The sequence below is a fragment of the Trachypithecus francoisi genome, unplaced genomic scaffold (genome assembly GCF_009764315.1).
Source record: "Trachypithecus francoisi isolate TF-2019V2 unplaced genomic scaffold, Tfra_2.0 Lachesis_group12, whole genome shotgun sequence".
NCBI classification, from domain to species: Eukaryota; Metazoa; Chordata; class Mammalia; order Primates; family Cercopithecidae; genus Trachypithecus; species Trachypithecus francoisi.
The window spans coordinates 66810751-66824776 of NW_022681457.1; the positions used below are offsets into that span (position 1 = coordinate 66810751).

Consider the following 14026-nt stretch of genomic DNA (forward strand, 5'->3'; position numbering starts at 1 on the left):
GTTCCAGGAAGGAATCTCTGGTTAGATGCCACAGTATTCACAACTGATCCTTCCTGTTGTTGGCTGATGGGAGCAAAGCTCCACCCAGATTACCTATCTCAATTAGGTTCTTTGAAACTCAGCCCACTTTAGGGATAAAAACAATGGAATTCTATCTGTACAAGTGACTGTTACTGTAGTCTAGGGCAATCTCATTTCTCCTTTAAATATCATCTCTTTTAAAAAATTTTTAGAGTCGGGGGTACATGTGCAGGTTACCTGGATATGTTGTGTGATGCTGAGGTTTGGGGTACAAATGACCCTGTCACCCATGTACTGTCTCCCAGGTGCCCCTTTTATGTTTTGGCCTTTGATGATTGCTTAACTGATTTTCTCCCAGAAGTCAGCTTTAAAATCCTATTCCAGAAGCTTGCTGACAATTTATAAGGCCAGAAAAGTAAAAAGAAAGCATATAGATTGGAAAGAACAAAATACAACCGGCCCCATTTACAGATGATGTTATTTTCTACATAGAAAATCTAAAGGAATTTACAAACAAGAATATCACAACACACACATCCAGTGAAGCAGTTAAGTTTAAATCTAATATGTTTACAGGAGCTAAAAATTACAAAATAATGATTAAAACTGATGAAATCAAAGAAGACTTACATAAGACACATATTGTGTTTATGGAGTGGAAGGCTCAGTATAGTCAAGACTTCCATTCTGCTACAGTGAAATAAAGGCTTAATGCAATTTCTATCAAAATTTAAGCAGGGCTTTTGAAAACATAGGCTGATCCAAAATTTATATGGAAAAGCAAAGAAAGTAGAATAGATAAATAAACTTTGAAAATGAATAATATGTCAGGTGTGGTGGCTCACGCCTGTAATTCTAGCATTCTGGGAGACCAAGGCCAGAGGATTCCTTGAACTCAAGAGCTTGAGACCAGCCTGGGCAACATGGCAAAACCATCTCTATTAAAAATACAAAAATTAGCTGAGTGTGGCGACACACACCTGTAGTCTCAGCTACTTGGGAGAATCATCTGATTCTGGGAAGTTGAGGCTGCAGTGAGCTATGACTGAACTGTTGCACTCCTGCCTGGGCAACAGGAGTGAGATCCTGCCTCAAAAAAAAAAAGGAAAAGAAAAGAGAAAGAATGATAAAGTGAGAGCAATCAGTATACAGCTACAGTAATCAAGACAGTGTGGCATTGATAGAGGGATAGATGCACAGATTTTTGGAAAAGAGCATTCAGAAACACACAAGTAGGCCAAACAACTCAATAGAGAAACACTTTTTTTTTTTCAACAAATAGCATTGTAACAAGTAGACATCCAAAAAATGAACCTTGACCTAAATTTTATTCCTCATGAAAAGTTAACTCAAAATGTATCATAGACTAATTTTCACATTCAACTTTAAAATTTTTGTGTCTGAAATAAACTGAAAACAAAACAATATTTTTAGAATGCAAATAACTGACAAAGGATTTGTGTCCAGAATATATTATAACACAAAAATTAAGAAAAAAATCCATTAAAAAAACTATAGAGATAGAGAATAGATTAGTAATTGCCAGGGGTTAGGGATGGGGAGTGAGGACAGGAAGATGGGTGTGACTATAAATGGATAGAACAAGGGATCTTTGTGGTGTTATAAGTTTTATATATTGACTATTGGGAGTGGTAGTTACACTAATCTGTACATGAGATAAAATTGTATAGAACTGTACAGACACATACACAAGTGCACATAAAACTGGTAATGTTTGTGGACTGTACTAATGTCAAATTTGATATTGTACTGTTATATTAGGTGTTACCATTAGAAGAAATGAGGTGCAGGGTACAAGGACTAAATAGTACTATAGGGTATTATTTGTATAACTTCCTACAAATCTATAATTGTTTCTAAGAAAAACTTTTTAAAGTTCCAGTAGAGAAAAGCAGACTTAATATATGAATAGACTATTCACAGAAAATGAAATTGGAGGCAACATAATTGTTTTTTTGTTTTTTGAGATGGAGTCTCACTCTGTTGCCCAGGCTGGAATGCAGTGGCGTGATCCTGGCTCACTGCAACCTCTGCCTCCTGGGTTCAAGTGATCCTCGTGCTTCAGCCTCCCAAATAGCTGAGATCACAGGCGCGTGCCACCACACCCAGCTAATTTTTGTATTTTTAGTTGAGACAGGGTTCCACCACGTTGGCCAGGCTGGTCATGAACTCCTGACCTCAAGTGATCAGCCCACCTCGGCCTCCCAAAGTGCTGGGATTACAGGCGTGAGCCACCACTGTACCTGGCAGCAACACAAATATTTGAAAGGTCTGAATATAAAACATCTGTGGAACAGGATGAAGTGAATTTTTCACCTCCACTGGGCCCTTACCTGGTATACATAAAATCACCAGCATCTGCATCCCCATTTATTGATCCAGAAACAAAGAAAGCTTTGTTGAGATCTATAGAAATTGCTCCTACTCTAACACCGGTAACTATTCTTGGCTTGACATATTAGAATGTAAACTATATTTTACAGTATGCATGAATGGTCTCTTTCCCTCACTCCAAAACCAACCCAAATGAAGGTGGATTTTCCCCCCCAAATGGATAGCCAGTTATCCCAATAATAACTGTTTTGTTTCTATACTCCTTTCAACTAGAAAAAAAATTGTTTAAAATTAAAAATTGGCCTCAAATAAATGCTAAAATACTGCTGATTTTATTATTCCAATTAACATGAAGAGACAGTAAACAAAATAATATCTTGTTAGGTATGTTTTGTGTAAAGAGAATCTTCTACAAATGTTAGTATCTCATCAAGAATAAAAATCCATTTTAAAATTATTTCTCCAGGCCCAGGTTTGCCCCACCCATTTGATTCTTATTTTAGGGAAATTAGGAAAATAAAGGCAAGAAAAAAAATTAAAAACTCGTAACATTAATTTGGACAACTAGATTTATCACCACTGTCAAAATTGCTTTCACTCTTTTATTAAAGAAATATTACAGATAAATATAACAACTCCCACCAAACCTTTCCCACATCACAAAAGGCAACCAAGTCATATATGGATCCATGACCAATACATAGTACTGTATAATTTAATAAGATCTTTGCAAGATCTTATTAAATTATACAAATGTTATACTGTGTTCCGTTGTGTATTTTAATTTTTTTCTCTCAATATTATATATTGTAACCTATCCATATAACTATAAGTAGGTTTTGTTTCTCTCTAAATTCTGTATTTTGTCACAGAAATGATCACACTTATTCATCTATTCCACAACTGATAAAAATTTGTTATATCCAATTTTGGGCAATACAAACCATGATTCAGGAACACAGCGATATCTCTTTGTGGGTGCCTGTGAGTGTTACCCTAAAGTAATAGATTCTACTTTCATCATAGTTTTAGAATTTTGCTTTTTATATTCTGGTCTTTAGTTGGATTTTATTTTTGTGTATGATATAAAGTAGAAAGCTAAAATTTTTCTCCTGTGAACCTTCCATTTAATAAATAAGCCATTCATTCCCCAATGATTTCAATAGCACTGTCATACACAGAATTCTTGTATCTTCTTGGATTTTTGTATCGATGCTCACTATCTTGATTTATTCACTCAGTAATACATTGTTTAAATGACAACAGCTTTAAATAAGTATATATCTAATAATAGAGTGTGTCTTCTCTATTTGCTTTGTCAAGTTTGTTTCAGCTATTTGTGTTTCTTTACTTTTCCACATAAAATTTTTGGATAAGTTTGTGAAGTTCCTTAAAATAAAACTGATGTAAACTTTAAGTGGAAGTATATTAAACTTAGCGATTTGGGAGAGAAATTATATTTTTACGATGTCAAGTCTTTTCAGACAAAATATCATTTTTCAGGTGTTCTTTTGTGCCTTTCAACACGTTTTATAACTAGATGAAGACCTCAATTCATTGTTGTGTTTATTCTTAGATTTTTCTATCAATACGTTTTCTAATTAACTATTTTTTGTATAAGTTATTTTTATAGTTCTTCATTGATACTTGGTTTTCCCAATCTTGTTTTTCTTACTTAATACATTGGCTAGGAGCTCAAGTATTGTGTTGTTATCTGATGGCAGATACCTTGTTTCAGATTTCAATGAGAATTCTGATTAAATATTATCAGTAAGATGTCTGCTGAAAGTTTCTGATACTCAGCTTTTTCATTATATAATTTGTCACCTTGGAAGAATTCTGTAATGTTTCATAAATTTGTGGCTTTTTCAGAAGGCTATCCCACATTCGTAGTTTTCTACTCTGGAAGTGATCATGTAACGTGCAATGAGGTGTTAATTCCTTCAGAAGACTTTGCCATATTCACAATATTCACAGGGTTTCTAATGAGTATGAATTCTCTGGTGTCTAACAAGGTGTGACTTTTGGCTGAAAGCCTTGCCACACTCAATACAGTGATAGGGCTTCTCACCTGTATGTTTTCTCATATGAAGGGTAAGAGATGAGATTTGAGAGAAGGCTTTTCCACATTTACTGCAGTCGAAGGGTTTCTCACCTGTATGTCCTCGTATATGTATAGTAAGGGATGAGCTTTGGGAGAAGGCTTTTCCACATTTATTACATTCATAGGGTTTTTCACCTGTATGACCTCTCATGTGCACAATAAGGGAAGTTCTTTGAGAGAAGGCTTTCCCACATTCATTACATACATAGGGCTTCTCACCTGTGTGACTTCTCATATGTAAATTAAGCAGTGAGCACTGAGAGAAGGCTTTACCACATTTGTCACATTCATAAGGCTTTTCCCCTGTATGACTTCTCAAATGAAGGGTAAGGGATGCAATTTGAGAGAAGGCTTTACCACATTCATTACAATCGTAAGGTTTCTCTCCAGTATGAACTTTTTGATGTGTAATAAAGTTTTGCTTTTGGCTGAAGGCTTTACCACATTCATTGCATTCATAGGGTTTCTCTCCAGAATGAATTTTTTCATGAGCAATGAGATTGGATTTCTGGCTAAAGGCTTTCCCACATTCCTTACATATATAGGGTTTTTCCCCAGTATGAATTCTCTGGTGTCTAACAAGATTTGACATCTGTATAAAAGCTTTCCCACATTCATTACACTCATAAGGTTTCTCTCTAGTATGGATTTTCTGGTGTGTAATGAAGTTTTTCTTGTGGCTGAAGGCTTTTCTGCATTCCTTACATTCATAGGGTTTCTCACCAGTGTGACTTCTCATATGTACAGTAAGGGCTGAGCTTTGAGAGAAGGCTTTTCCACACTCATTACATTCATAGGGTTTTTCACCTGTATGAATTCTAACATGTATAATAAGCATGGAAAACTGAGAGAAGGCTTTACCACATTTATCACATTTATAAGGTTTTTCTCCTGTATGACTTCTCATATGAAGAGCAAGAGATGCAATTCGAGGGAAGGCTTTACCACATTCATTACATGCATAAGGTTTCTCCCCAGTATGAACTTTCTGATGTGCAATGAGGCTTTGCTTCTGGCTGAATGCTTTTCCACACTCATTACATTCATAAGGTTTCTCTCCAGTATGAATTTTTTCATGATCAATAAGATTTGATTTCTGGCTGAAGGACTTCTCACATTCCTTACATGCATAGGGCTTCTCTCCAGTATGAATTCTTTGATGTCTAATGAGATTTGACATTTTAATGAAAGCTTTGCCACATTCATTACATTTGTAAGACTGCTCCCTACTGTGAATTTTATAATGTTTAATAAGTTTTTCCTTGTGACTGAAGGCTTTTCTACAGTTACTACATTCATAGGGCTTCTCTCCAGTATGAATTCTCAGATGTCTGATGAGGTCCAAAGTTTGATTGAAGCCTTTTCCACAATGGTTACACTTAAAGGGGGTAATGACAAAATGGGATGAGCTATTAGCATATGATTTCACATGTTCATTATATTCACAATGTTCCTTTCTTATAAGGCATTTTGCATTATTATGACAGTCAAAATTATGTTCTAAACACTTTCCAAATAAATCATACTCATAGAGATTGTGTCTGGAAGGGAAAAAATCAGAGTTCAGAGGAAATACATTTGCAAATTTCTTTTGACATTCATTGCCTTTTTCTTCAGTCAGTGTTTTCTGGAATTTAACTTCAACTTGTCTCAAAAGTCTGTCCTGGTTTTTCTGATGCTCATCAACTCCCCATATTTCTCCTAAAACAGATTGCAAATAAATATCACTTACAATTTTTTTCTAATATCGTAATATGAAGAACATTTTGAAAAATATGCAATTATGGGACTGATTATTGGTTTAAGCCTCAGTCTCCCACTACTAAAAAATTTTCAAGTGCATATATCTCTTATCTCTGAAGTTTTGAGAAGGAAATTCAGGAAAGGAAATATGAGTGGAGGCATGTATTTATAAATACAAATAGCTTTGATTGCTTTAAACAAGGATCTGATAGAAAACAAACTGGTAAATAAATAGGAGATGCAGGATGTACAAAGTAAGAAGAAATAATTATAGAGAAAAAACAAAAACAGGAAGCTAAAACCTATGAGATCATTTTGCAGGACTCTATTAAAATACATTTTTATAATCTAAAAACGTTTCTCGATTGTAAATTACCAAAACCAACTCTACAAGATGCAGAAAACTTATCTAAACCAATTTTCGTAAAATGAAAAGAAATATGAAAAGTAATACCCTAAAACAAAACAAAAAGGAAAAACCCAGAGATTCACATGAAAATTCTAACAGATTTAAAGAACAACTCCTGTGCTGTCTAGAACGCTGTGAAAGAAAAAAGAAAAATTCCCAATGTTTTTGTGTATGAAAAAAATATATTAATACGAAAACCTGAAAGATGACACACCAAAAAAGGAAAACTATCCAATTTCATTTATGAAAACCAATGTAAAAATTCTATGTAAAACATCAAAATGACCCAAAAGGAAAAAAGTGACCCAGAAGTACATTAAATATAAGATATATCATATTTGAGTTGAGTACATTTTTTCCAGGGATACATTTCAATAATAGAAAGTATATTACTATAAGTAAATACATTAATAAAAATGTCAAGTAATGACATTTAAAAAAATGGAAAAATCAAGTAATCATTTCTGTAGATATTAAGATCATAAAACTCAGTATTTTTCATTAAAAAATCCTTTATATAAAATAGGAACAAATAACATTTAATTTGAGAATAAAGTACAGTACAGCCCAAACACCAGCACTTTACTTAATGGAAAACATTCAGAAGCATTCACATTAAAGTCAGAAATAAGAAAAGATGAGTTGTTGTCACCACTCATTGCAGTACTAGGTAGTACAATTAAATAAGAGAAATAAATCAGAGGTATGAATTAAGAAAAGAGTTTGCCCCGCTTTTCTTAATTAAAAGGCGTGAGTGCAGTGCTCATGCCTGTAATCCTAGCACTTTGGGAGGCTGAGGCAAACAGATCTCTTGAGCTCACGAGTTCAAGACCACACTGAGCCACATGGCAAAACCCCATCTCTACAAAAGATACAAAAATTAGCTTGGCATAGTGGTGCACGCCTGTAGTGCCATCTACTAGGGAGGCTGAGATGGGAGGATCACCTGGGAGGTCAAGGTTGCAGTGAGCCGAGATCATTGCTGCTGTCTAGCCTGGGAGAAAGAATAAGACTGTGTCTCAAAAAACAAAAAAAAAAAAAGGAAAAGAAAATGAAAATTAACATTATTTGTCAGAAACAAAACTGTTTACCTGAAAAACCAAGTCATCTGAACAATTATGAAAAGAAAGAAATTCACTACATATGAATCAATATTCATTTTTAAAAACCTTCATGTACAAACAACTACAGTCATCCCTCATTATCTATTGGGGACTGGTTCCAGGACCTCCCATGGATACCAAAATCCATGGATGCTCAATGCCTTACATAAAATGATAAAGTATTTTCATATAGGCCGGGCGTGGTGGCTCAAGCCTGTAATCCCAGCACTTTGGGAGGCCGAGATGGGCGGATCACGAGGTCAGGAGATCGAGACCATCCTGGTTAACACAGTGAAACCCCGTCTCTACTAAAAAATACAAAAAACTAGCCGGGCGAGGTGGTGGGCGCCTGTAGTCCCAGCTACTCGGGAGGCTGAGGCAGGAGAATGGCGTAAACCCGGGAGGCGGAGCTTGCAGTGAGCTGAGATCCAGCCACTGCACTCCAGCCCGGGCGACAGAGCGAGACTCTGTCTCAAAAAAAAAAAAAAAAAAAGTATTTTCATATAACCTATGTGTCTTTCTATATACTTTAAATAATCTCCAGATTACTTATAATACTGAATACAATATAAATGCTATGTAAGTCATTGTTATACTATAATTTTAAATTGGTATTATTTTTTATTGTTGTATTGTTATTTTTTGTTACCTTTTTCCCCTGAATATTTTCAATCTGTAGTTGCAGAAAGCATGGATAGAAAGGGCTGACTATATTCAGAAATTATAGAATTAAAAACTACATTTACAATGACAAAGTATGAAAAATATACAAAAATTTAAAATGTCCAAAAACCATACGAAGAAAACTTTAAAATGAACACACAGACTTGAAGAAATGGAATGGTGTTATGGATTGAATTGTTACGGATTGAATTGAATTGAAGTCCTAACTCCTCGTGCCTCAGAATGAGGCCTCATTTAGATATAGGGTCACTGAAGATGAAATTAGTTTAAGATGAGGTCATACTGGAATAAGAGAAGCCCCAATGCAATATGACTTGTGTTCTTACAAAAAGAATGCTACATGAAGAGACAAGAGACACAGAAGAAATGCCATGCGAAGATGGAGAGACAGAGTTTCACTGCCACAAACCAAGGAATGTCTGGGAATACCAGAAGCTGAAGGAGGCAAGGAAGAATCCTTCCCTACAGGTTTCAGAGGGAGTATGGCCCTACTGACACCTTGATTTTAGATTTCTGGCCTCCAGAGCTGTGAGAACATTTTTAAAAATTTTTTATTCTTTTTTTTTTTTTTTTTTTTTTTTGAGACGGAGTCTCGCTCTGTCGCCCAGGCTGGAGTGCAGTGGCCGGATCTCAGCTCGCTGCAAGCTCCGCCTCCCGGGTTTACGCCATTCTCCTGCCTCAGCCTCCCGAGTAGCTGGGACTACAAGCGCCCGCCACCTCGCTCGGCTAGTTTTTTATATTTTTTTAGTAGAGACGGGGTTTCACCGGGTGAGCCAGGATGGTCTCGATCTCCTGACCTTGTGATCCGCCCGTCTCGGCCTCCCAGAGTGCTGGGATTACAGGCTTGAGCCACCGCGCCCGGCCCAAATTTTTTATTCTTTAGAGACAGATTCTTACTCCGTAGCCCAAGCTGGAGTGCAGTGTTGTGATCTCGGCTCACTGCAACCTTCAACTCTGGGGCTCAAGCAATTCTCCTGCCTCAGCCTCCCGAGTAGCTGGGACTAGGGGCGTGCGCCACCACACCCAGTTAATTTTTTTGTATTTTTAGTAGAGATGGGTTTTCACCATGTTGCCCTGGGTGGTCTCAAACTCCTGAGCTCAGGTGATCCACCCGCCTCGGCCTCTCAAAGTGGTGGCCCATGCCTGGCCAATTCCTGTTATTTCTGTTACCAAGTTTGTGGTATTTTGTTTCAGCAGCCCTAGGAAACTAAGACAAAAGGCATTAAAGGATTTTACACAAGAAAATTCAACAGCATAAGATGACATTCACAAGTTAATATATCAGTTTAAAGGGGTTTCAATAAAAATGTTTGAAAATAGAATAGCTCAACGGAAAATGATACTGGGGGTTGCCACCATAGATGGGAAAAATGTGTAAGAGAATAATTACTTTTCAAAATATATCCTTTTCTACTTCAAAAGTTCTGTTCTGGCTGGGTGCAATGGCACATGCACCCATTGCACCAGCAGGTCGAGGCGGGTGGATCACGAGGTCAGGAGTTCAAGACTAGCATGGCCAACATAGTGAAACCCCATCTCTACTAAAAATACAAAAATTAGCCAGGCATGGTGGCGCGTGCCTGTAGTCCCAGCTACTCGGGAAGCCGAGGCAGGAGAATCGCTTGAACCAGGAGGCGAATCGCTTGAACCAGGAGGCGAATCGCTTGAACCAGGAGGCGGAGGTTGCAATGAACCAAGATCGTGCCACTGTACTCCAGCCTGGGTAACAGAGTGAGACTCCATCTAAAAACAAAATAATAATAATAATAATCAAAAAATAAAAATAAAAACTTCTGCTCTATGAGTATGTATTATATATCTAGTATAAACAAATAAAATTGTTCTGAACACTGCAATAGTCAATAAAATGACATAGGAAGGTTAAAAACTAGATGACAGAATTGGAACATAAAACTGGAGAGGCCCACCTAGGTTAATTGTATAGGGGCAAATATAGTGAGCAGAGGGAAAAAAATAATAAGAAGTTGAGGTTAAATATGGTATAATAAATACATGAGTTTAGCTTGGATTCTATCCAAAAGTACACTAATATTACAGTATCATGTAAAAGGCATAAACCAACGAAGACAAAGACCATAACAGACAACAATGGATGATAGATTTAAACATAATTTTAGCAGATGGAAGATGAAAGGACTGTTACCTAACAGAAGAACTGAGAACACTGAAACCCATGTGCCTGCAGACGAAGATGTCAAAAAGCAAGTTCCTACTATATAACTAAAGAAAGGCTGAGAAATCATGTACCATGAAAGGTGGGAATGAACAGGGGCCCTAAAAAACAAGAGAACTGAATGGAAGTCTATAAGGCAAATAATTGCCTGCATTGTGCCAAGAGATGCCTATCACTCCTAGAGAAGATGGGAGACTACTCTCTGCTTCTGGAGAAATGGAACCAGACAGACTCTAGAGTCAGGAACACCAGACAGAAGAATACAGGGAAAATAAACTGGCTCAAACAAGGAGAATAAGTGAAAGTTTACATACTTAATAAGGCTGAGATACTCAGTTCCGTATTGCTGCTTACTTCCAAGGAAAATGGAAATTTTTCTCCTCTCTGCTGGCATCTGTTATTTTTTGCCTTTTTAATAATGGCCATTATGACTGGTGTGAGGTGGTACCTCATTATGGTGATTTGCATTTCTCTAACAATCAATCAGTGATGTTGAACTTTCTTCATAAGCTTCTTGGCCATATTTATGTCTTGAAAAGTATCTGTTCATGTCCTTTCAATAGGGTTGTTTTTTTCTTGTAAATTTAAGTTACTTATAGATGCTGGGTATTAGGCCTGTGTCAGATGCATAGTTTGCAAATATTTTCTCCCATTCTGTAGGTTGTCTGTTTACTGATAGTTTACATAAATAATCTTGACTAAACGTATTACAACAAATATACAAAAATAATAAAATCTATAAATCAATAATTCAAAATAGAAACATAGGCATACCTCAGAGATACTGTGGGTTCAGTTCCACACCACTACCATAAAGCATGTCACACAACTTTTTTGGTTCCCCAGTGCATATAAAAGTTATGTTGGCCGGGTGCAGTGGCTCATGACTGTAATCCCAGTACTTTGGGAGGCCGAGGTAGGTGAATCATTTGAGGTCAGGGGTTCAAGACCAGCCTGGCCAATATGGTGAAACCCTGTCTCTACTAAAAATTTTAAAAAATTAGCCGGGCGTGGTGGCAGGCGCCTGTACACACCCAGCTACTGGGAGGCTGAGGCAGGAGAATAGTTTGAACCCGGGAGGTAGAGGTTGCAGTGAGCCGAGATCGCACCACAGCACTCCAGCCTGGGTGCCTAGGAGAGACTCCATCTCAAAAAAAAAAAAAAAAAGTTAATACTATATACTCTAGTCTATTATGTATACAATAGCATCGTGTCTTAAAAATGTACTACAACTTAATTTTAAAATATTGCTAAAAAAAAATGCTAACAATCATCTGAACCTTCCGTGAGTAATCTTTTTGCTGATAGGGGGTCTTCCTCAATGTTGATGGCTGCTGACTAATCAAGGAGGGATTGCAGAAAGTTGGGGTGGCTGTAGCAATTTCTTTTTTCTTTTCTTTCTTTCTTTCTTTTTTTTTTTTTGAGATGGAATCTCCCTCTGTTGCCCAGGCTGGAATGCAGTGGCTCAATCTCTGCTCACTGCAACTTCTGCCTCCCGGGTTCAAGCGATTCTCCTGCCTCAGCCTCCTGAGTAGCTGGGATTACAACAGGTGCGCACCACCATGCCAGGCTAATTTTTTATTATTATTATTATTTTTAGTAGAGATGGGGTTTCACTATGTTGGCTAGGCTACTCTCAAACTCCTGACCTCGTGATCCACCTGCCTTGGCCTCCCAAAGTGCTGGGATTACAGATGTGAGCCACTGCGCCTGGCTGCAATTGCTTAAGATAACAATGAAGAGTCACACTGATTGACTTTTCTTTCACAAAAAGTTTATCTGTAGCATGTGATGATGTTTGATAGTACTTTACCCACAGTAGAACTTCTTTCAAAAGTGTAGTCACTCCTCTCAAATCCTACCACTGCCTTACCAATTATATTTATGGAATATTCTAAATCATTGATTTCCACAATGTGCACAGCATCTTCACCAGGAGTAGATCCTGAAGAAATGACTTTCTTTGTTCACCCATAAGAATTAATCCTTATCCCTGCTATCATGAGACTGCAGCAATTCAGTCACATCTTCTGGCTCTACTTCTATTTCTACTTCTCTTGCTAGTGGCATATCTACAATTACTTCCTCCACTGAAGGCTTGAACCCTTCAAAGTCATCCCTGAGGGTCGAATCAACAACCTCTTTCAAACTCCTGTTGATATTCTGATCTCCTCTCATGAGTCATGAATATTCATAATAGCACCTAGAATCATGAATCCTTTCCAGCCAGTTTTTACTCTTTTTAGTTTACCCAGATCCATTAGAGGAATCATTACCCATGGAAGCTACTATATTACAGAATGTATTTCTTAAATAGTAAGACTTGAAAGTCAAAATTACGCTTGATCCATGAGCTGCAGAATGGATGCTGTATTAGCAGGCATGAGAACCAACACTGATCTCCTTGTACATCTCCATTAGAGCTCTTGGGTGACCAAGTACACTGTCAATGAGCAATAATATTTTCAAAGGAACTTTTTTTTTTTTTTTCCTGAGCAGTAGGTATCAACAGTGGGCTTAAAATATTTAGCAAATCAATGCTGTAAATAGATGTGCTACCATCCAGGCATTGTTACTCCATTTATAGAGCACAAGCAGGGTGTATTTAGCATAATTCTTAAGGGCCCTAGGATTTTCAGAATGGGGAATGTATACTGGCTCCAACTTAAAGTCACCACCTGCATTAGCTCCTAATAGGAGGGTCAGTCTGTCCTTTGAACCTTTGAAGTGAGCCACTGACTTCACCTCTCTAGCTGTGAAAGTCCTAGATGGCATCTTCTTCCAATAGAAGGCTGTTGCATCTACATCGAAACTCTATTGTTTAGTTAGCCACCTTCATCGATAATCTTAGCTAGATCTTCTGAATAATTTACTGCAGCTTCCATTGGCTCTTACTGCTTTACCTTGTATTTTTGTGTTGTGGAAATGGCCTCTTTCCTTAATCCTTACGAACCAACCTCTGCTAGCTTCAAACTTTTCTTCTGCAGCTTCCTCACCTCTAAGCCTTCATAGAATTGAAGATAATTAGGGGCTTGTCCTGGATTATGCTTTGGCTTAATGGAATGCTGTGGCTGGTTTAATCTTCTACCCAGACAACTAAAACTTCCTCCATATCAGCAATAAGGCTATTTTACTTTCTTATCATTTGTGTGTATACTGTAGTGGCACTTTTTTTTTTCTTTTTTAGAGACAAGGTCTTGCTCTGTCACCCAGGCTGGAATACAGTGGTGTGATCTCAGCTCACTGCAACCTCCATCTCCTAGACTCAAGCGATCCTCTCGTCTCAGCCTCCCAAGTAGCTGGGACTACAGGCATGCACCACTACATCCAACTAATTTTTGTATTTTAAGTAGAGACAGGGTTTCACTGTGTTAGCCAGGATGGTCTTGATCTCCTGACCTTGTGATCTGCCC

The 14026-nt window shown here is 37.4% G+C and overlaps 1 protein-coding gene across 8 annotated transcripts in view; it reads right to left on the reverse strand.

Annotated features, from left to right (window-relative positions):
• Positions 1 to 2964: 2964 nt before the first annotated feature.
• The window catches only part of ZNF569 (zinc finger protein 569), a 71330-nt gene continuing 60268 nt past the window's right edge, over positions 2965 to 14026 (reverse strand). For all 8 annotated transcript variants that reach the window (XM_033226015.1, XM_033226012.1, XM_033226011.1 and 5 more), the window contains one exon: positions 2965 to 6181. In XM_033226015.1, the coding sequence (XP_033081906.1) occupies positions 4359 to 6181 (1823 nt within the window). In that variant the 3' untranslated portion in view covers positions 2965 to 4358. The remainder of the gene's footprint in view (positions 6182 to 14026) is intronic.